Source organism: Gobius niger (assembly GCF_951799975.1).
Source record: "Gobius niger genome assembly, contig: SCAFFOLD_119, whole genome shotgun sequence".
Classification (NCBI taxonomy): Eukaryota; Metazoa; Chordata; class Actinopteri; order Gobiiformes; family Gobiidae; genus Gobius; species Gobius niger.
In genome coordinates this window covers 464-24,163 of record NW_027639158.1, presented here as the reverse complement: position 1 = coordinate 24,163, position 23,700 = coordinate 464, and the positions used below count along the sequence as shown (strand labels likewise).

Sequence of the window (23,700 nt, the reverse complement as noted above, 5' to 3'; positions counted from 1 at the left end):
GTTTCCTTCATAATTCATTCTGCTAATGTAACTCATGGACAACATCCCACAATTATTGCCAGTGAGGCATTAAATAAACATATCAATACGACAAACACCATAGGACAAAAAGGATCAGAGGACAGAGGTTTTTAGCGCCCGCACCAACAACAATGTCCGGAGCCCCATTCAAAACAAGGGCTGGCGGCTAATAGCTAACACTAGCATGCTAATACAAACAAATGAATGAATGCTCACCAGTCTCCTCTTAAATGGATCAAATGACGGGCACCAGCGTCGTGTCCCGCTAAAGGTAGGGGCGCCTACAAGTCGACAGGTATACCAGTCACTACAACAGCATTTTAAGTTTAAAACCAGCTATTTAAAGAGGTTATTGTACCTGTGTAGCCGCTCAGAGTTGCCTCACCCACACGAACACGGAGAGTGGAGTGTGTGGGGCGGCCATGATAAAAGAGGAAGTTGAGTCAGACGCAGCGCGGGAGGTCTCGCGAAAGCCGACCAAAGTAACGCGATATTACGTTCGTAAACCATATTAAAAGCTGACGTAAAAGAGCGAGAGATGTAGGGAACCGGTACAGCTACTCCGGGTTACACCTGCTGCAAGAACAAAGTTCTCTCGTCTTGATCCGTACCCGTCGGGTCTTTGTGTCCGTGGAAGAGCCCGGTCGCTTCGAGCTTCACCTTGTTTGGAGCTATAGGAAAATACTGGGAGAGGCTAAATGCTAACAACATCTTTGGTCGTTTTGCACAAAGACCAGACAGAGAGACAAGAACACATCTCAGTTTGGAAAAACCGTGGCCTGTTCCTTTAAAGAAACTAAAGTCATAGTTTTTATTGAGTTTGCCTTTGTTGTTTCCGTGGCGACGCTCTGACCCACATCAGAGACTCTGAAACTGTAGGAAACATGAGTGACTTTTGTCCATAAAGGAGAGACTTCCTGCAGAGCGGCTCACACTGTGACCTCATCTTCATACACAGACTCGGCGCGGCTGGTCGGGGGGCGGAGCCTGTGTTCAGGATCTCTGCAGATCCAGGACCAGTCCTTGGGCCAGTCCTGGGCCGGGGTCTGTGAGGGGGCCTTGGACCGTCGCGGGGCAGAGGTGCTGTGCAGGGAGCTGGGCTGTGGGGCTCCTCTCCTCCAGGGGGCGCTCTCTCCTCTGGGGCAGACGTTCCACTGTGAGGGCCACGAGTCTAAGCTGATGGACTGTAACCGGACCAGGACCGGCCCAGAGACCTGCCCCACTCTCACCCTCACCTGTGCAGGTAAAGGGGCGGGGCCAGAGGCGGGGTCTGTAAGGGGGCGGGGCTCACCTGTGTTTGTGTCCAGAGCCGGTGAGGCTGGTGGGAGGGGCCAGCCGCTGTAACGGGACAGTGGAGGCGGAGCTCAGAGGAGAGTGGAGACCTGTGGTGTCCGTTAGCCCTGGCCCCTGGGACCTGGAGGCGGCCGTCGTGTGTCGGGACCTGGACTGTGGCTCTGCTGTGTCTGTAGAACAGAGAGACGGGCCTGAGAGGCGTAACGTGTGGATCATCAGCTCTGACTGTGTGAAGAAGAAGCTTCCTGTGAGAAACTGTCTCCACGGTGGAGGAGCATTTCGTTCCAGTCACCTGCAGGTCATGTGTTCAGGTACTGCACATTTAAACCTGCATCTCTTCTTCTCCAGAGCTGCTCAGTGTCCGTTCATTCAATGTGGTGCTGCCCCCTAGAGGAGGACAGAGAGCATGCAGAACTAGCACAGATAATCCTCTGCTCCCATTGGCCGAGGCGAGGAGTACTCAGTTACTTTTACTCAAGTACTTTTATTCAACTGTTTCCACTAACTGCACATAGAGTATCACACAGTACTTTTACTTCTACAGTAGTTTATTTTGAAGTACCAGTACACATAAAAAAATGACTTCATGTGAATATTTTTGTATCTAACTTTACTTCCCTTTTGGCTAAAGTTCATGGTTTATTCTTTAGAAACAAAGGAATGCACTTTATTGTTTGTTTTGTCTCATTAACATGAAAGTGAAACATAAATCAGACTTTACTCCAACAGTTACTCAAGTATTTACACAAGTACTCGCTTCCTTTTGAAAGGAAGGTGGTCGGGAGCGACAAATCAGGAGCTCTTTCAGGTGAAAAACAAAACTAGGAGTAGGAATAAAGTGGCCTCGTGTGGAGGGCGTGGCAAAAGATCTAAACTCCGCCCCCCTGAAGACCTGTGTCAGCTCCTCCCCCTGAGGACCTGTGTCAGCTCCGCCCCCTGAGGACCTGTGTCAGCTCCGCCCCCTGAGGACCTGTGTCAGCTCCGGCCCCTGAGGACCTGTGTCAGCTCCGCCCCCTGAGGACCTATGTCAGCTCCGCCCCCTGAGGACCTGTGTCAGCTCCGCCCCCTGAGGACCTGTGTCAGCTCCGCCCCCGAGGACCTGTGTCAGCTCCACCCCCTGTGTCAGCTCCGCCCCCTGAGGACCTGTGTCAGCTCCGCCCCCTGAGGACCTGTGTCAGCTCCGCCCCCTGAGGACCTGTGTCAGCTCCTCCCCCTGAGGACCTGTGTCAGCTCCGCCCCCCTGAGGACCTGTGTCAGCTCCTCCCCCTGAGGACCTGTGTCAGCTCCTCCCCCTGAGGACCTGTGTCAGCTCCGCCCCCGAGGACCTGTGTCAGCTCCACCCCCTGTGTCAGCTCCGCCCCCTGAGGACCTGTGTCAGCTCCGCCCCCTGAGGACCTGTGTCAGCTCCTCCCCCTGAGGACCTGTGTCAGCTCCGCCCCCTGAGGACCTGTGTCAGCTCCGCCCCTTGAGGACCTGTGTCAGCTCCGCCCCCTGAGGACCTGTGTCAGCTCCGCCCCCCTGAGGACCTGTGTCAGCTCCACCCCCTGTGTCAGCTCCGCCCCCTGAGGACCTGTGTCAGCTCCGCCCCCTGAGGACCTGTGTCAGCTCCGCCCCCTGAGGACCTGTGTCAGCTCCGCCCCCTGAGGACCTGTGTCAGCTCCGCCCCCCCTGAGGACCTGTGTCAGCTCCGCCCCCTGAGGACCTGTGTCAGCTCCGCCCCCTGAGGACCTGTGTCAGCTCCGCCCCCCCTGAGGACCTGTGTCAGCTCCGCCCCCTGAGGACCTGTGTCAGCTCCACCCCCTGTGTCAGCTCCGCCCCCTGAGGACCTGTGTCAGCTCCGCCCCCTGAGGACCTGTGTCAGCTCCGCCCCCCTGAGGACCTGTGTCAGCTCCGCCCCCCTGAGGACCTTTGTCAGCTCCGCCCCCTGAGGACCTGTGTCAGCTCCGCCCCCTGAGGACCTGTGTCAGCTCCACCCCCTGTGTCAGCTCCGCCCCCTGAGGACCTGTGTCAGCTCCGCCCCCTGAGGACCTGAGTCAGCTCCGCCCCCTGAGGACCTGTGTCAGCTCCGCCCCCTGAGGACCTGAGTCAGCTCCGCCCCCTGAGGACCTGTGTCAGCTCCGCCTCCCTGAGGACCTGTGTCAGCTCCGCCCCCTGAGGACCTGTGTCAGCTCCGCCCCCTGAGGACCTGTGTCAGCTCCGCCCCCTGAGGACCTGTGTCAGCTCCGCCCCCTGAGGACCTGTGTCAGCTCCGCCTCCCTGAGGACCTGTGTCAGCTCCGCCCCCTGAGGACCTGTGTCAGCTCCGCCCCCTGAGGACCTGTGTCAGCTCCGCCCCCTGATGACCTGCCCCCTGAGGGCCTGTGTCAGCTCCGCCCCCCCTGAGGACCTGTGTCAGCTCCGCCCCCTAAGGACCTGTGTCAGCTCCGCCCCCTGAGGACCTGTGTCAGCTCCGCCCCCTGAGGGCCTGTGTCAGCTCCGCCCCCTGAGGACCTGTGTCAGCTCCGCCCCCTGAGGACCTGTGTTAGCTCCGCCCCCTGAGGACCTGTGTCAGCTCCGCCCCCTGAGGACCTGTGTCAGCTCCGCCCCCTGAGGGCCTGTGTCAGCTCCGCCCCCTGAGGACCTGTGTCAGCTCCGCCCCCCCTGAGGACCTGTGTCAGCTCCGCCCCCTGAGGGCCTGTGTCAGCTCCGCCCCCCCTGAGGACCTGTGTTAGCTCCGCCCCCTGAGGACCTGTGTCAGCTCCGCCCCCTGAGGGCCTGTGTCAGCTCCGCCCCCCCTGAGGACCTGTGTCAGCTCCGCCCCCTGAGGGCCTGTGTCAGCTCCGCCCCCTGAGGACCTGTGTCAGCTCCGCCCCCTGAGGACCTGTGTCAGCTCCGCCCCTTGAGGACCTGTGTCAGCTCCGCCCCCTGATGACCTGCCCCCTGAGGGCCTGTGTCAGCTCCGCCCCCCCTGAGGGCCTGTGTCAGCTCCGCCCCCTGAGGACCTGTGTCAGCTCCGCCCCCTGAGGGCCTGTGTCAGCTCCGCCCCCCCTGAGGACCTGTGTCAGCTCCGCCCCCCCTGAGGACCTGTGTTAGCTCCGCCCCCTGAGGGCCTGTGTCAGCTCCGCCCCCTGATGACCTGCCCCCTGAGGGCCTGTGTCAGCCCCGCCCCCTGAGGACCTGTGTTAGCTCCGCCCCCTGAGGGCCTGTGTCAGCTCCGCCCCCTGAGGACCTGTGTCAGCTCCGCCCCCTGAGGGCCTGTGTCACTCTGGCTGTTTCTCAATTGCGAGGATGCGTCCTCCGTTTGGCCACTTCGTTGACGTCCTCGGTGGCTGCTCCTCCAAAACGGAGCGGAGTGTCCTCTCTCCGCCGCCTCTGAGCTCAAATGGAACGGCCTCCGGAGCGAGCGGATGCGTCAGGTCACGTGTCAATCTATGCTCATTAAAACAACGGTTTTATGAATGACAGAGGCCAGGAAACTGTTTATGTGGAACACAACTTTTTTAAAGTGAGTTAAAACTAATAAAGTTTTGCGAGAAAAGAAAAAAGAAACTATGCTGCAGTGCATCATGGGTAATTTCAGCTCTCCGAGGCAGCGGAGGATCCACTGCTGTATCCTTCGTAAATGAGCCAAACGGAGGAGTCGAGCTGCGAGGGGGCGAGTGGTGAGGTGAAATGGAACACCACTTGGCGGCGCCGTGATGACGCGAATGACGTCCGAAGTGGTCGAGACGCCGAGGATCCTGGCAATTGGGAAACAGCCAGTGTGTCAGCTCTAGAGTTCAGAGGTCACGCTCAGAGACAGAGTCACTAACGCTCTTCAAAATGTGCTGTGAAATGTCTAAGTATTTGGTGTGGTGTGGTTTCAGGCCTCCAGGGGGCGTCAGAGGACACAGAGAGCCCGCCCTGATGTGATGGACAGACTTCTCCTGCTCGCATCATCACAGCAGATCACGATCACGAGGCTTTTCATTATTTCACTACAGGATCAAAGCTGAGGTTTGAGCAGCATCAACATGTGACGTTTGTTTGATTCATGTGGATCAGAAACGTCAGAGATGTTCACCAAAAAGTAATAAAAACATCAGTTAACATAGTTACCGCCTCTGTTCTTTTGAATGTTGTGACATCATCACCGACCGTTTTTACTGGGCATCCACTACACTACACACCTCCAAACATCCATATATGGACATGGCAAGAGCCCACAGGCTTCAGTTACTAAAGTAACTGTTTCAGTATTTTACTTTTTGTAATAATCAGACTAAAGTCTCACACTTATTGTACTTTACCAGCCTGTGTGACCGAGTCTGTCAGAGCGTCACTGTCGTCCTTACCTCAGGGGGAGGAGTTCAAGTATCTCAGGTCTTGTTCTCAGTGAGGGACGGATGGAGCGTGAGATGGACAGACGGATCGGTGCGGCGTCAGCAGCTGAGGAGGTGTGGCCTCGGGGTCAGAACAGCTGGAGGAGGTGTGGCCTCGGGGTCAGAACAGCTGGAGGAGGTGTGGCCTCGGGGTCAGAACAGCTGGAGGAGGTGTGGCCTCAGGGTCAGAACAGGTGGAGGAGGTGTGGCCTCGGGGTCAGAACAGCTGGAGGAGGTGTGGCCTCAGGGTCAGAACAGCTGGAGGAGGTGTGGCCTCAGGGTCAGAACAGCTGGAGGAGGTGTGGCCTCAGGGTCAGAACAGCTGGAGGAGGTGTGGCCTGGCACTAGTCTAGCACTAGCCTGGCACTAGCCTAGCACTAGCCTAGCACTAGCCTAGCACTAGCCTAGCACTAGCCTGGCACTAGCCTAGCACTAGCCTAGCACTAGCCTAGCACTAGCCTAACACTAGCCTAGCACTAGCCTGGCACTAGCCTAGCACTAGCCTGGCACTAGCCTAGCACTAGCCTAGCACTAGCCTGGCACTAGCCTAGCACTAGCCTAGCACTAGCCTAACACTAGCCTAACACTAGCCTAGCACTAGCCTGGCACTAGCCTAGCACTAGCCTAACACTAGCCTAGCACTAGCCTGGCACTAGCCTAGCACTAGCCTAGCACTAGCCTAACACTAGCCTGGCACTAGCCTGGCACTAGCCTAGCACTAGCCTAGCACTAGCCTAGCACTAGCCTAACACTAGCCTAGCACTAGCCTGGCACTAGCCTAGCACTAGCCTGGCACTAGCCTAGCACTAGCCTAGCACTAGCCTGGCACTAGCCTAGCACTAGCCTAACACTAGCCTAGCACTAGCCTAGCACTAGCCTGGCACTAGCACTACTAAACTCTTCAAATATAAGGACTGCATGAATAAAAAACAAAACAAATCCACAATGATCCACAGTTTAATGAAAAATAGCACAAAAATATAAAATAGTACAAGTACAGCAACATTAACAGTACAAAAACATAAGTACCATCATTCTTTAACTGTAAGGAAAGTAAATGATTCCACATGAGTGTGTCCTGAGATCAGCTCGATGGCGTTGACACATTCACTGTAAATGAACACACTACAAAACGAGCCTGTAGCTGATGCTCATGTTCCTCAAAGATCATCCACTGATGCCCTGAACCAAAACGAGTCTTAGCTTCAAAATGTGCAGATAGGTCATGTAACAGTCACAGGGATCCCCAACAGGCGGCCCGCGGGCCACCTCCGGCCCGTGACATGATTCAATCCTCACACAAATTCCTGAGTGTGTTAAAGGAACAGGCCGGCGTTTTTACACACGGAGACATGTTCTTACCTGAGCTGTGACGAGTTCTTTAGGACCTTTTATCCGCTTAGAAAATCCACATTGTTTAATTGTGTGTAATTATACTTTGTAGTGGAACACTTCACGTAACCATATTTAAGGCGAGACTCTGCAGGTGAACAGAGGAATAAAATAAATGTAGAGACGTCAATTTGAAGCTTTTGCTGAACATCACAGATATAAATATGAGAAACAAATGTGTTGCATTTTTTCTGTCATTTTATGTTTTCACATGAAAATAAGGCATTTTGAGCATTAAAATGGCCAAAATTGCCAATATTTTGGGCAATGAAATCAAAATATTATCAAATTGTCTTTTTTTGTCTATATAAGTTGAGACCATTTACCATTTTTACCATTTTTTTTTACATTTTCATCAATTTTTGTCACATTTTCATCAATTTTTCTTCACTTTTTTGACATGACACACTAATGAATTGATCCAGATTAAATGGTTTTATTTTATTGACATATTAGTAACTCAGATTTTTTCAGAGGGATTTTGGATATTTTGTTTAGTTTTTCAATAAACTAATCATCAGTGAAAAAATCTGTAAAAACTCAAATTCCGCCTTTTTGGTTTCAAAGCTGAATAAATCAGGCTAGGAATTAGATATTAAAAAATCCCTCTGAAAAAACCTTCAAAATCTTGTTAGGCCTCAGACTGAAAAAAATGACAAGAAAATGACAAAAAAACGACCAAGAATTGACAAAAAATGAAAAAAATATGACAAAAAATGTGACAAAAAAATGACAAAAAACCTTCAGAATGTTGTTGTGTCTCAGCCTGTAAAGTTTGGAGTCTGTGGGAGCTTCTATAAGGGCTCAGGCTCTGCCCGAGTGCGACTTCTCTCATTCAGAGAAAACCAGCCCTGAAGTTTTGTAGCGAGTGCGCATGCTCGGCCCGTTCTTCCACTTTTCCGCTCCAGCGTCTCGTAGGAGGAAAAACACCATATTTGGGTGAAAGCGTCATCACGGGGCCCCTTAGCAGGACACGTGGATGTCAAACCTGTCAATATTTATGAATGAAAACCCGCGGGAAAGACGGCCTTTCTACTTCCGGGTCGCCCCCACCTCGCAGACAAAACATCATCAAATAAACATCATCATTTTTATATCTGACATGAAAACTAAGATGTAAAGGGAGGAAAACAGATACAAATCTCCACTTCCACCACTGCGGGAAACATCAATACTTTCACCTAAAGCAGGGGTGCCCAAAGTGGGGCCCGCGGGCCAAATTTGGCCCGCCGAAACAGTTCTGTTGGCCCGCCAAAGAGGTGGTTAAAACTAACTCATTCTCAATGGTAAATATGGATGCAGTACACTTTTTGACCACCAGCGTCAAATTGGGGGCGCTGTTTCACTCCTTTCACAAAGCTAAGGAAACACTGTTGTGGTGTCTATTTATCAATTACAGAGCTTTGTAGCATCAACTTTCACAGTTTTCCAACTTTTATTGCAAAGGTTGTTGACGTCGACAGCAGTATATGTTAAAAATTGACTTATAAAAGAATTGATGCTGAACTGACACTTTCAAAATAATCTAATGTGGCATTTTCTTTGAGTTAACCTCTTAACTCCCGCCTGAACCGAGGGGATCTTTTTCCTCACGTCATCAGATTTTTTTTCCATAATTTTTTTGTTGGGTATTTAACTCATTTTTGTAACTTTTTTGTCATTTTTTGTCATTTTTTGTTGTCATTTTTTGTCATTTTTTGTCACGTTTTTGTAAAAAAAAATTGTCACATTTTGTCACATTTTTTGGTCATTTTTTGGTCATTTTTTGGTCAAATTTTTGTAATTTTTTTCGTCACTTTTTGTCAATGTTTTCTCACTTTTTTCTCACATTTCCATCATTGTTTTCGTCTCAGAATGAGGTAAAGTTACTGTAGGTGCTGCAGATACAGGTGTTTTTTTTTGGCACTAAATGCTACAATTGGCATAGTATACCATTTGTTTTAATATAGCATGTTATTTGCAGTTATATGTGTTTTTCGTGCTTGACATCGCTGTGTTTGGCCCGCGACTCACAGGCACTTTTTAATTTTGGCCCTCGGAGACAAAAAGTTTGGGCACCCCTGACCTAAAGTGTCTCGCCTTAAATAGGGAAAACGTGGAAGAGCTTGGTAGCTTCTATCTTGACCTGTTTTGGAGCTATAGAGGAGAGAGGGAGAGGCTAAATGCTAACGCCGTCTGTGTTTACGTGACTGAAGATCAGGCAGGTCCTAAAGAACTCGTCACAGCTAAAAGAACATATCTCAGTGTGGAAAAACGGTGGCCTGTTCCTTTAAAAAAAAAAAAAGTAAGTCTCTCGCCCATTCCAGAATACTCACTCCAGCCACAAGGGGGCGCCTTACATAAAAAAGAGAGACTTCCACACATGTCCAGCAGAGGGCACTGGCAAAATAAGAGATTAGGATATAAACAACACATTATAGTCACGTGATAAATGGACTGTCAGAACTTGTGACACAGGCTCGTAAAGTGCAATACACGTACACGTACACGTACATGTACAAGTACACGCACACGTACACGTACACGCACACGTACCGGCGCTTCAGCGTGGCTCCGTGGTCGTGTCACTGCTTCTTGTTGCTCTGCCGCTCCGCCGTGTCCAGGGCGGCCATGTTCTGCGCCGCGGCGACCAGATGCACCGCGGAGATGGCGGCTTTGGCAAAAGAGATGAGGGCGCAGACGAAGAGCAGTGCGTACAGCCATCCTGTAACAGAACACGCTTTAAAACACGCTTCACACATGACACACTTCATAGATGACAGGCTTCATACACGACACGCTTTAACCTCTTTAAACTCCCGCTTGAACCGAGAGGATCTTTTTCCTCACGTTATCAGATTCATTTTTTTGTTGGGTATTCAACTCATATTAGTAACTTTTTGTAATCACATTTTTGTCATTTTTTTTGTCCATTTTTTGTCACTTTTTGTCACATTTTCATCAATTTTTCTTCACTTTTTTGACATGACATGCTCTTTTTTAAAATATTTTTTTAATCACTTTTAGTCAAATTTTTGTCATTTTTTTTGGGTCATTTTTGTCACATTTTGTCATTTTTTTGTCTCATTTTCATAAATTTTTCTTCACTTTTTTGACATGACACACTTTAAACACGCTTCACACATGACACACTTTAAACACGCTTCACACATGACACGCTTTACACACGCTTCACACATGACGCACTTTACACACGCTTCACACATGACACGCTTTACACACGCTTCACACATGACGCACTTTACACACGCTTCACACATGACACGCTTTACACACGCTTCACACATGACACGCTTTACACATGACGCACTTTACACACGCTTCACACATGACACGCTTTACACACGCTTCACACATGACACGCTTCACACATGACGCACTTTACACACGCTTCACACATGACACGCTTCACACATGACACGCTTCACACATGACGCACTTTACACACGCTTCACACATGACACGCTTCACACATGACACGCTTCACACACGCTTCACACATGACACGCTTTACACATGACGCACTTTACACACGCTTCACACATGACACGCTTTACACACGCTTCACACATGACACGCTTCACACATGACGCACTTTACACACGCTTCACACATGACACACTGTGCACACGCTTCACACATGACACGCTTCACACATGACGCACTTTACACACGCTTCACACATGACGCACTTTACACACGCTTCACACATGACACTGTGCACAGACACCCAGCCCGTAACTCCATGTCTGCTCTGTAATCCTGTGTGAACGTGTCAGTGCTGAGCGGCACCAGCAGGGGGCGCTGCGTGTGTTCACCTGCGGGCTCCTCGATGTGGTGGAGGAGGTAGAGCAGGCAGAAGAAGAGCTCGTTTCCACCGCACATCACAGTCAGGGCGGGCTGGACCAGGAAGAGGTAAGTACACAAGTAATCTTGTAGTATCATAGAGGTAATATTGTAGTATCATAGAGGTAATATTGTAGTATCATAGAGGTAATATTGTAGTATCATAGAGGTAATATTGTAGTATCATAGAAGTAATATTGTAGTATCATAGAAGTAATTTTGTAGTATCATAGAGGTAATATTGTAGTATCATAGAAGTAATATTGTAGTATCATAGAGGTAATATTGTAGTATCATAGAAGTAATATTGTAGTATCATAGAGGTAATATTGTAGTATCATAGAAGTAATATTGTAGTATCATAGAGGTAATATTGTAGTATCATAGAAGTAATATTGTAGTATCATAGAGGTAATATTGTAGTATCATAGAAGTAATATTGTAGTATCATAGAGGTAATATTGTAGTATCATAGAAGTAATATTGTAGTATCATAGAAGTAATATCGTAGTATCATAGAAGTAATATCGTAGTATCATAGAAGTAATATTGTAGTATCATAGAGGTAATATTGTAGTATCATAGAGGTAATATTGTAGTATCATAGAAGTAATATTGTAGTATCATAGAAGTAATTTTGTAGTATCATAGAAGTAATATTGTAGTATCATAGAAGTAACATTGTAGTATCATAGAAGTAATTTTGTAGTATCATAGAAGTAATATTGTAGTATCATAGAAGTAATTTTGTAGTATCATAGAAGTAATATTGTAGTATCATAGAAGTAATATCGTAGTATCATAGAAGTAATATTGTAGTATCATAGAAGTAATTTTGTAGTATCATAGAAGTAATATTGTAGTATCATAGAGGTAATATTGTAGTATCATAGAGGTAATATTGTAGTATCATAGAAGTAATATTGTAGTATCATAGAAGTAATTTTGTAGTATCATAGAAGTAATATTGTAGTATCATAGAAGTAACATTGTAGTATCATAGAAGTAATTTTGTAGTATCATAGAAGTAATTTTGTAGTATCATAGAAGTAATATTGTAGTATCATAGAAGTAATTTTGTAGTATCATAGAAGTAATATTGTAGTATCATAGAAGTAATTTTGTAGTATCATAGAAGTAATATTGTAGTATCATAGAAGTAATATCGTAGTATCATAGAAGTAATTTTGTAGTATCATAGAAGTAATATTGTAGTATCATAGAAGTAATATTGTAGTATCATAGAAGTAACATTGTAGTATCATAGAAGTAATTTTGTAGTATCATAGAAGTAATTTTGTAGTATCATAGAAGTAATATTGTAGTATCATAGAAGTAATTTTGTAGTATCATAGAAGTAACATTGTAGTATCATAGAAGTAATTTTGTAGTATCATAGAAGTAATATTGTAGTATCATAGAAGTAACATTGTAGTATCATAGAAGTAATTTTGTAGTATCATAGAAGTAATATTGTAGTATCATAGAAGTAATTTTGTAGTATCATAGAAGTAATATTGTAGTATCATAGAAGTAATATCGTAGTATCATAGAAGTAATATTGTAGTATCATAGAGGTAATATTGTAGTATCATAGAGGTAATATTGTAGTATCATAGAAGTAATATTGTAGTATCATAGAAGTAATTTTGTAGTATCATAGAAGTAATATTGTAGTATCATAGAAGTAATATTGTAGTATCATAGAAGTAATATTGTAGTATCATAGAAGTAATATTGTAGTATCATAGAAGTAATTTTGTAGTATCATAGAAGTAATATTGTAGTATCATAGAAGTAATATCGTAGTATCATAGAAGTAATATTGTAGTATCATAGAGGTAATATTGTAGTATCATAGAGGTAATATTGTAGTATCATAGAAGTAATATTGTAGTATCATAGAAGTAATATCGTAGTATCATAGAAGTAATATTGTAGTTTCATAGAAGTAATATTGTAGTATCATAGAAGTAATATTGTAGTTTCATAGAAGTAATATTGTAGTATCATAGAAGTAATATTGTAGTTTCATAGAAGTAATATCGTAGTATCATAGAAGTAATATTGTAGTATCATAGAGGTAATATTGTAATATCATAGAGGTAATATTGTAGTATCATAGAAGTAATATTGTAGTATCATAGAGGTAATATTGTAGTATCATAGAAGTAATATCGTAGTATCATAGAAGTAATATTGTAGTATCATAGAAGTAATATTGTAGTATCATAAAAGTAATTTTGTAGTATCATAGAAGTAATATTGTAGTATCATAGAAGTAATATCGTAGTATCATAGAAGTAATATTGTAGTATCATAGAAGTAATATTGTAGTATCATAGAGGTAATATCGTAGTATCATAGAAGTAATATTGTAGTATCATAGAGGTAATATTGTAGTTTCATAGAAGTAATATTGTAGTATCATAGAAGTAATATTGTAGTATCATAGAAGTAATTTTGTAGTATCATAGAAGTAATATTGTAGTATCATAGAAGTAATATTGTAGTATCATAGAAGTAATTTTGTAGTGTCATAGAAGTAATATTGTAATATCATAGAGGTAATATTGTAATATCATAGAAGTAATATTGTAGTATCATAGAAGTAATTTTGTAGTATCATAGAAGTAATATCGTAGTATCATAGAAGTAATTTTGTAGTATCATAGAAGTAATATCGTAGTATCATAGAAGTAATATTGTAGTATCATAGAGGTAATATTGTAGTATCATAGAAGTAATATTGTAGTTTCATAGAAGTAATATTGTAGTATCATAGAAGTAATATTGTAGTATCATAGAAGTAATTTTGTAGTATCATAGAAGTAATATTGTAGTATCATAGAAGTAATATCGTAGTATCATAGAAGTAATATTGTAGTATCATAGAGGTAATATTGTAGTATCATAGAGGTAATATTGTAGTATCATAGAAGTAATATTGTAGTATCATAGAAGTAATATTGTAGTTTCATAGAAGTAATATTGTAGTATCATAGAAGTAATATTGTAGTTTCATAGAAGTAATATCGTAGTATCATAGAAGTAATATTGTAGTATCATAGAGGTAATATTGTAATATCATAGAGGTAATATTGTAGTATCATAGAAGTAATATTGTAGCATCATAGAGGTAATATTGTAGTATCATAGAAGTAATATTGTAGTATCATAGAAGTAATATTGTAGTATCATAGAAGTAATATTGTAGTATCATAGAAGTAATATTGTAGTATCATAGAAGTAATATTGTAGTATCATAGAAGTAATATTGTAGTATCATAGAAGTAATATTGTAGTATCATAGAAGTAATATTGTAGTATCATAGAAGTAATATTGTAGTATCATAGAGGTAATATTGTAGTATCATAGAAGTAATATTGTAGTATCATAGAAGTAATTTTGTAGTATCATAGAAGTAATATTGTAGTATCATAGAAGTAATATCGTAGTATCATAGAAGTAATATTGTAGTATCATAGAGGTAATATTGTAGTATCATAGAGGTAATATTGTAGTATCATAGAAGTAATATTGTAGTATCATAGAAGTAATTTTGTAGTATCATAGAAGTAATATTGTAGTATCATAGAAGTAATATTGTAGTATCATAGAAGTAATATTGTAGTATCATAGAAGTAATATTGTAGTATCATAGAAGTAATATTGTAGTATCATAGAAGTAATATCGTAGTATCATAGAAGTAATATTGTAGTATCATAGAGGTAATATTGTAGTATCATAGAGGTAATATTGTAGTATCATAGAAGTAATATTGTAGTATCATAGAAGTAATATCGTAGTATCATAGAAGTAATATTGTAGTATCATAGAAGTAATATTGTAGTTTCATAGAAGTAATATTGTAGTATCATAGAAGTAATATTGTAGTTTCATAGAAGTAATATCGTAGTATCATAGAAGTAATATTGTAGTATCATAGAGGTAATATTGTAATATCATAGAGGTAATATTGTAGTATCATAGAAGTAATATTGTAGTATCATAGAGGTAATATTGTAGTATCATAGAAGTAATATCGTAGTATCATAGAAGTAATATTGTAGTATCATAGAAGTAATATTGTAGTATCATAGAAGTAATTTTGTAGTATCATAGAAGTAATATTGTAGTATCATAGAAGTAATATCGTAGTATCATAGAAGTAATATTGTAGTATCATAGAAGTAATATTGTAGTATCATAGAGGTAATATCGTAGTATCATAGAAGTAATATTGTAGTATCATAGAGGTAATATTGTAGTTTCATAGAAGTAATATTGTAGTATCATAGAAGTAATATTGTAGTATCATAGAAGTAATTTTGTAGTATCATAGAAGTAATATTGTAGTATCATAGAAGTAATATTGTAGTATCATAGAAGTAATTTTGTAGTATCATAGAAGTAATATTGTAATATCATAGAGGTAATATTGTAGTATCATAGAAGTAATATTGTAGTATCATAGAAGTAATTTTGTAGTATCATAGAAGTAATATTGTAGTATCATAGAAGTAATATTGTAGTATCATAGAAGTAATATTGTAGTATCATAGAAGTAATATCGTAGTATCATAGAAGTAATATTGTAATATCATAGAAGTAATATTGTAGTATCATAGAAGTAATATTGTAGTATCATAGAGGTAATATTGTAGTATCATAGAGGTAATATTGTAGTATCATAGAAGTAATATTGTAGTATCATAGAAGTAATATCGTAGTATCATAGAGGTAATATTGTAGTATCATAGAAGTAATATTGTAGTATCATAGAGGTAATATTGTAGTATCATAGAGGTAATATTGTAGTATCATAGAGGTAATATTGTAGTATCATAGAGGTAATATTGTAGTATCATAGAGGTAATATTGTAGTATCATAGAGGTAATATTGTAGTATCATAGAGGTAATATTGTAGTATCATAGAAGTAATATTGTAGTATCATAGAGGTAATATTGTAGTATCATAGAGGTAATATTGTAGTATCATAGAAGTAATATTGTAGTATCATAGAAGTAATATTGTAGTATCATAGAGGTAATATTGTAGTATCATAGAAGTAATATCGTAGTATCATAGAAGTACCTCGGCGTAGTAGAAGCGGAGGATGGGGTTTTCCGACAGGTCGATGCTTTTGTGACTCACTGAGCCTTTGATGGTGGAGCTGAGGACAGAAAACAGTCTTTTACGTTACATATATGTAAAGAAACTAAAATTCTCCCTCACCCTCCGCGGGCGCTCTCTTCCTCCTGCTCGGGTCCTCTCTCGTCGGCCTGGGAAGGTTCTTCAGGGTTCTGCGCAGACCGAGATGTCTGATGTACGACCACGGGCACCACTGATGCTTCACCCTCCAGGTTTCCTCCAGCTCTTCTCTGAGCCCCTGGTGTTTCTCTAGTTTCTCGTGTTCCTTTGTCCTGATGTTGAAGTCTTGGTGTTGCTATGTCGACCACAGCGGCTCCTCTGCTCTTTGTCACCACCACAATGTCCGGTTGGTTCATCACCATCTGTCCGTCTGTATCTGGAAGTCCCACAGGATCTTGGCTCGGTCATTCTCCACCACCTTTGGAGGTGTTTCCCACTTTGACCTTGGGGTTTCCAGCCCATACTCTGCACAGATGTTCCTGTACACTATACCAGCCACTTGGTTATGGAGCTCCATGTAAGCTTTCCCTGCAGCATCTTACACCTGCAGTTATGTTCTTACACCTGCAGTTATGTTCTTACACCCTGCAGTTATGTTCTTACACCTGCAGTTATGTTCTTACACCTGCAGTTATGTTCTTACACCTGCAGTTATGTTCTTACACCCTGCAGTTATGTTCTTACACCTGCAGTTATGTTCTTACACCTGCAGTTATGTTCTTACACCTGCAGTTATGTTCTTACACCTGCAGTTATGTTCTTACACCTGCAGTTATGTTCTTACACCCTGCAGTTATGTTCTTACACCTGCAGTTATGTTCTTACACCTGCAGTTATGTTCTTACACCTGCAGTTATGTTCTTACACCTGCAGTTATGTTCTTACACCCTGCAGTTATGTTCTTACACCTGCAGTTATGTTCTTACACCCTGCAGTTATGTTCTTACACCTGCAGTTATGTTCTTACACCTGCAGTTATGTTCTTACACCTGGGGTCTTGTCTGGTGTGGTAGATCTGGGCCTCTATTGCTCTGGTGCTCAAGGCCTGCTCCTGTGCAGCCATGATGAGCCTCTGTGCTGTCCTTTAGTCCGGCTCTGTCTAGCCATTGGTAGGATTTCTGTATATCCGCCACTTCAGTTATGTTTGGGTGGTACCTGCCTGTAGGGGCCACTTCAGTTATGTTTGGGTGGTACCTGCCTGTAGGGGCTTCAGTTATGTTTGGGTGGTACCTGCCGTGTAGGGGCTTGTCCTCCCATGACGGGACCTCCAGCACCTCATCTTCTGTTCTCCATTGTCTGAGACATTCACTGAGCACGTCATCTGTCGGAGCCTTGTCCTTGATGTACTTATGGGTCTTGGATGTTTCATCCTGGATAGTGGCTCTCACACTCACTAGTCCTCGGCCTCCTTCCTTACGGCGAGCGTACAGTCTCAGGGTGCTGGATTTGGGGTGGAACCCTCCGTGCATGGTTAGGAGCTTTCGCGTCTTAACATCTGTGGTCTGTATCTCATCCTTTGGCAGCTTATTATTCCTGCAGGGGATCTGATTAGTGGTAGGGCGTAGGGACTTGTTCTTGCCATTGAGCTGCTTCTTAGGACCTGCCTTACTCGTTGGAGGTATTTGGCCGTAGCCGCTTTCCTTGTCACCTCTTCGAGGTTGCCATTTGCTTGTGGGATTCCGAGGTACTTGTAACTGTCCTCAATGTCTGCTATTGTTCCTTCTGGGAGTGAGACCTTCTGTGTGGACGACCTTCCCTCTCTGAGTCACCATCCGACCACACTTCTCTAGTCCCAATGACATCCCAGTGTCTGCACTGTATATCCGGGTGGATCAGTGAGTCGATGTCTCGCTCATTCTTAGCTACAGCTTGATGTCATCCATGTAGAGGAGGTGACTGAAGGTGACCCCGTTCCTCCATAGCCCGTCTTGTTGATTATTTGGCTGAGGGGGTTCAGACCTATGAAGAACAGCAGTGGGGACAGGGCGTCTCCTTGTGGCTCGCCATTGGCTTCAAGGGTGGTTTTCCACAACCTCATGGAGTTTGCAATGAAGGCTCTTAGAGTCCTGTTGATGTTGTAGAGCTCCAGCATTCAATGATCCAAGTATGTGGCATTGAGTCGTAGGCTTTCTTGTATGTATGTTTTTCAATTTGGAGGGGGAGGGGCCTGTGTGTGTGGGCGTGTCTCACCTGCACAGGGGGAGGGGCCTGTGTGTGTGGGCGTGTCTCACCTGTGCATGTAGAGCCAGTGGCCGCTGATGTCCAGACAAATGCTCATCTGAGGGAAAACACTGCAGTTTAACCTCTGTTCGTTTAGATTTGGGTAAAGCCAAACGTGTTGGGTCCAGGTGGGGGTGAAGGGGTGAAAGGTCACCTGGAAGAGGAAGGTGTAGGCCGGGTAGAGCTGGGACAGGTTGACCAGCAGACACACGGTGGCGCAGCGGTCGGTCAGCATGTCCAACATCGCGCCGAACTTCGTCGCTACGGAAACAAACCACACACAGAGTCAGGGCTTTTCGATACCGATACTTTAACGATACTTGGTTATCGATACCCGTAACAATACCAGTAACGATCCTTGGCTCGTTTTAAAAAACAATAATAACTAGAAATGCAATGGCTGCGCCAGTGCGATTGACTGCGGAAATGCGGGAAGCGAATGCAGAAATTGCATAAACTGTTCAAATTGCATAAATTGCTTAATTTGCATAAACTGGTAAAATGCATAAATGTCATGTTGCGTGAACTGTATAAACTGCATAAAGTGGTAAAATGCATAAATGGGTTAATTTGCATAAATTATGTAAATTGCATAAACTCTTTAAAATTCATAAATCCTAAATGGCATAAACTCTTAAGTTGCATAAACGCGTTAAAATGCATAAAGTGGTTAATTTGCATAAATTGTTAATGTTGCATAAACTTTTTAAATTCCATAAACTGGTCAAACTGTTGAAATGGCCTCAGTGCTTGATTGGCAGAAGCACAAATGGCTGAAAGGCCTGGAGTCTCCCCATTGGCTGGATTCGCACATACACACTAATGCAAAAATTTCAAACTCCCATATAAAAAAACTGGAAAACTGCAGAAGGACGATTTTTGCTCAAAACCCACAAGTTGCATAAGCTGAACCTGCACAAAGTGCAGAAATTGCATAAAATGTAGGAAAAAAGGGCAGAAAAGCATGGATTTGCGGCAGCCCCATTATAAGTCAATGGGAAAAATCTCCGACATTTTGGCCGATTGCGGAAAAACCGTAAGTTGCAGAAGTCCCAAAAGTAACAGCACCTTCTCCTCAACATGCGGAACGTTTTGATGCATAACTTGCATAAATTGCACAAAGCATGAAGGTGCTGAAAGCTCTAGAAAATCGGGAAAAAGATGGAAGAGGAATAATAATAAAGAACATGAAAACCAATCAATGAAACTCATGGATGGTGTCGTGTCTCAGGCTCTATGAATCACTGACATTAATCTCAGAGACCTGGGATCATTAGTTTTCGGGTTAAGTCCAGTTAAGGGAAAAACTACTGAAAAAGGATGTTCCACTTTATTATGCAGATCATCATTTTTAAGCAATATGGGAAAGAAAAAGGGTCTTTCTGCTGATGAAAAGTGTGAAATAGTTGAATGCCTTGGTCTAGGTATGAAAACCTTCGATATTTCATGAAAGATTAAGCTTAATCATCGAACTGATAAGACATTTGTGGATGATTCAGACACACGCGGGTTTGTGCAGATAAAGACACAATATGGACGGTTTCTGCCAGACAAACACATCAGATTAAGAGAACAGATGCTACAAAGCAGCAGACAGGTATTTGAAGCTGCTGGTGCCTCTGGAGTCTCCCGAACATGAAGGTGTCGGACCCTCCAGAGGCTGCAGTTGTGCATAAACCTTCTATCCGGCCTCCCCTAAACTGTTCATTGAAGCTGAAGCAGAAACGGCTGCAGTGGCTCAGAAATACATGAGACTCATTTTCAAACTGTCTTGTTCACTGATGAGGCCGTGTGACCCTGGACGGTCAGATGGATGGAGGAGTGGATGGTTGGTGAATGACCACAATGTCCCAACAAGGCTGTGACGTCAGTAAGGAGGGGGCGGAGTCAGAGTCATGGGGAGAGAACTGGTCGGTCCCTTTAGGATCCCTGAAGACATGACAACGCACCATGTCCTGCTGTAAAGAAAACCTCTGCATCACTGGCTGCTATGGGGATAAAAGGAGAGAAACTCATGATGTGGACCCCCTCCTCCCCTGACCTCAACCCTATTGAGAACCTTTGGAGCCTCAAGAAGAAAAACTTCTATGAGGGTGGGAGGCAGTTTTCATCCAAACAGCAGCTCTGGGAGGTTATTCTAACATCCTGCAAAGAAATCCAAGCAGAAACTGTCCAAAAACTCACAAGTTTAATGGATTAAAGAATTTTGAAGCTGCTTCACACAAGGGCTCCTTTGGTAAAATATAACTTGACCTGTTAATATTTTTTTGATTGAAATAGCTTTTGATTTCAGTAAATATGACCTCCTAATGCTACAAATACAACAAATGACCATTTTCAGATAATTACAAGCTTTAAAATGTATTGAAACGATGAGATGCATAATAACTTGGAACAGTGGATTTTGAGGTTTTTACTATATTTATTTTTGAAAAAAATACTGTTTTCACTAGGAAATTTTTTCCACCACATTTAAATGATCCTCTACCAGTTAAAGACTTGAAAATTATGCTGACTCTCATTTGAGTTGACAATTTAGAAAATCAGAGAAAAATGTCATTTGCATAATAATTTGGAACGCAGTGTATGCAGCCGCCTAGATGGTGAGCGAGGGTGAGTGAGTGACAGTGAGGGTGAGTGAGGGTGAGGGTGAGGGCGAGGGTGAGTGAGTGACAGTGAGGGTGAGTGAGGGTGAGGGTGAGGGCGAGGGTGAGTGAGTGACAGTGAGGGTGAGTGAGGGTGAGGGTGAGGGCGAGGGTGAGTGAGTGACAGTGAGGGTGAGTGAAGGTTAGGGTGAGTGAGTGAGGGTGAGTGACAGTGAGGGTGAGTGAAGGTTAGGGTGAGTGAGTGAGGGTGAGTGACAGTGAGGGTGAGTGACAGTGAGGGTGAGTTATGGCGAGGGTGGACTCACTCTGGTTGAGGGCGCGGGCGGCGGGTCCGTCCACGTTGTCCAGCAGCACGCTCAGCAGGTAGCAGGAGACCGCGGGCCACGGGCAGCGGGGCAGCAGGTACAGGGAGACCAGGGCCAACACCACACGGGCATAACCTGAGGACACAAACACACACATGAGTCCTGAACAAAACCACCTGATCACCAGACCACGGTTACGGCGGCTCTACCATAACGAGCGCCTCACGTGTGAAGGGCCGTGTAGCTCCACAGGGAGAGCGCCGGACTCACATCACCAGACAGTCGGTTCAAGCCCAGCCCCAGGTGGTTTATTCTGCTTAAACTGGGCACTCACTGGGGGGAACATCAGTCGGGCCCAGATGTTTGGGCGGTTATGAGGAAATGACGTTATATTTCAATGCGGCAAAGACTTTTCATGCTCACTTTTATGTAACACGTACACTGCAAAAAGTGCCCGACTAAAAACAAGGAAAAAAATCTTAAAATGAGACGTTTTGTCTTGTTTTCAGGAAAAGATTCTGCCAGTGGGGTCAGCATGTCAGCAAGAAATCTTATTTCTAGAACATTTTTCTGATCATAAAACAGGAAGAAACACTAAATTTAAGCAAATAAAAGCTAGAATTAAGCAAAATGTCCTCAGAAAATGGAATAATTTAAGGAAAACATTCTTATTTAGTGAAAAATTGTGGATATTTTAGTTAAATGTTGCTTGATTTAAGTAAAATGTTCTTAATAAACACTAATATTTAAGGAAAATACTGCCCGCGCCTGGAGACCCGCCTCCATGATGTGGAGCCAGGCTGAGGGTCAGAATCACCTGCTGGAGGATTCACCTATTGTACGTGTTTTTAGTGGTAGACACGAGGAGAACATGCTCCACACAGAAAGGCCCCGTCCTGGTGGGAATCGAACCCGGGACCTTCGAGCTGTGAAGCTGAGGCTCTAACCGCTGTGCCACCGAGCCGCCCACTTTAAAGAATGGAATGTTTTATCTCTCTGTGAGAATCAGTTCTTACATTAAAGCAGTACTAAGTAACTCTTCCCCCTAGAGGCCATAAGCGCAACTGCAGTTGTCGTAGCAAGTTGCGATTTTTTAACTTTTTAATTGTCTTGTAGAGTAAATACTACGCTGACAGGAAAGGCGAAGGGAGAGAGGGTTACTGTGCATCCAATTATACAATGGAAATATATTTTTTCACTCAAACTTTGCTGTAAATACTGTTTAAAGTGACGTTAGCTCGCAGTTAGCTTTGCCCGTTAGCATGTTAGCTTCTTCTTCGTGATTACATTAGTGTGTATTGCTTTCTCCGCACCGGGGGCAGTCAAGTTGCAAACATGGTTTTCTGGCCAGAGACACCAGGGGGAGATGAAAGACCCTCCAGTCATCCCATAAACACTTGTATCACCCCCACAGGGACTACGGGGAGGATTTATTAAGGTAAACACGTTACTTATGCTGCTTTAAGAGTCGTTGATCTTAGTTTTTCTTTGTCTAAAACTGAGAAGATTCAAAAAGTTTTAATTTTTTGTTTCAAGAAAAAATCGCATGTTTTTAGCAAATTTATCTGAACAAGAAACGGCCAGATTTTATTTCCTAAAACAACTTATTTGTTAAAGTGCGACATGTTTGACTCGATCACGTTTTGCAGTGCAGAGTTTTCAGGATGACTGAGAGCGATGGAACCGTACGCTGCACATACCGAGTGTTCACAGGTACACGCGTGTTCTGCTCGACCATAACATGATCCACACAGAGCGTCACCGGGCCTTTGTTCTTCATCGCGTGACGAGGAGGATGACGAAGCCACAGACTCCGACAGCGTCTGGAACGGGATGATGACATCACAGGAAGTGGCTCCTGAACACGTGAGCTTTGAGAATCACCTCGTGGGGAATGAAAAGGGCGACACACTGCAAGTGCAAATACGCTTTAAAAACATAAATCACGCTTCTGCAGTAACACAAATATTTATATTTATACAATGATAGGCAAGCCACAAATATCTGATGTGCAAACTGAAACAATGATAACAAAATATTATTATATCATGTTTTTTATCAGTTGTTTGTTTGTTTCTGCAAATGAGTTTAAACTTTAGAATATGAAACTTTCTGAAGCTCCCGTGTGAAGGTTTGTCTGCGGCCCCCCCTTAATAAACAATGTCAAAACAAACGTGATTTGTCCTCAATGAAGATGCGACGATATGAGAAAATGAAAGAAACTCTCCTGAGCAGGAGGCGCTTCTCTGAGGATAAAACACCCCCAGGAGTCCACGAGCTCCGCCTGTTCGCTCCCCCCGGCTCCGCCATCAACGCCCCCGGCCTCCTCTCCTGTCCTCCCCGGTCCTCCCCGGTCCTCTCCTGTCCTCCCCGGTCCTCCCCGGTCCTCCCCGGTCCTCCCCGGTCCTCCCCGGTCCTCCCCGGTCCTCCCCGGTCCTCTCCGGTCCTCCCCGGTCCTCCCCGGTCCTCCCCGGTCCTCCCCGGTCCTCCCCGGTCCTCTCCGGTCCTCCCCGGTCCTCC

General features: G+C 43.9%; 1 protein-coding gene across 1 annotated transcript; it reads right to left on the bottom strand.

Moving 5' to 3' along the window:
* Window positions 1–9,598: 9,598 nt before the first annotated feature.
* LOC306982824 (CDP-diacylglycerol--inositol 3-phosphatidyltransferase-like) lies at window positions 9,599–21,315 on the bottom strand (the record flags this gene model as incomplete). The annotated part of the gene is made up of 6 exons (XM_079583273.1): window positions 9,599–9,749; window positions 10,864–10,945; window positions 15,993–16,071; window positions 18,281–18,327; window positions 18,424–18,530; window positions 21,181–21,315. Coding segments are annotated over 6 exons (590 nt in total), but the record flags the coding sequence as incomplete, so codon positions are not given.
* Window positions 21,316–23,700: the final 2,385 nt, after the last annotated feature.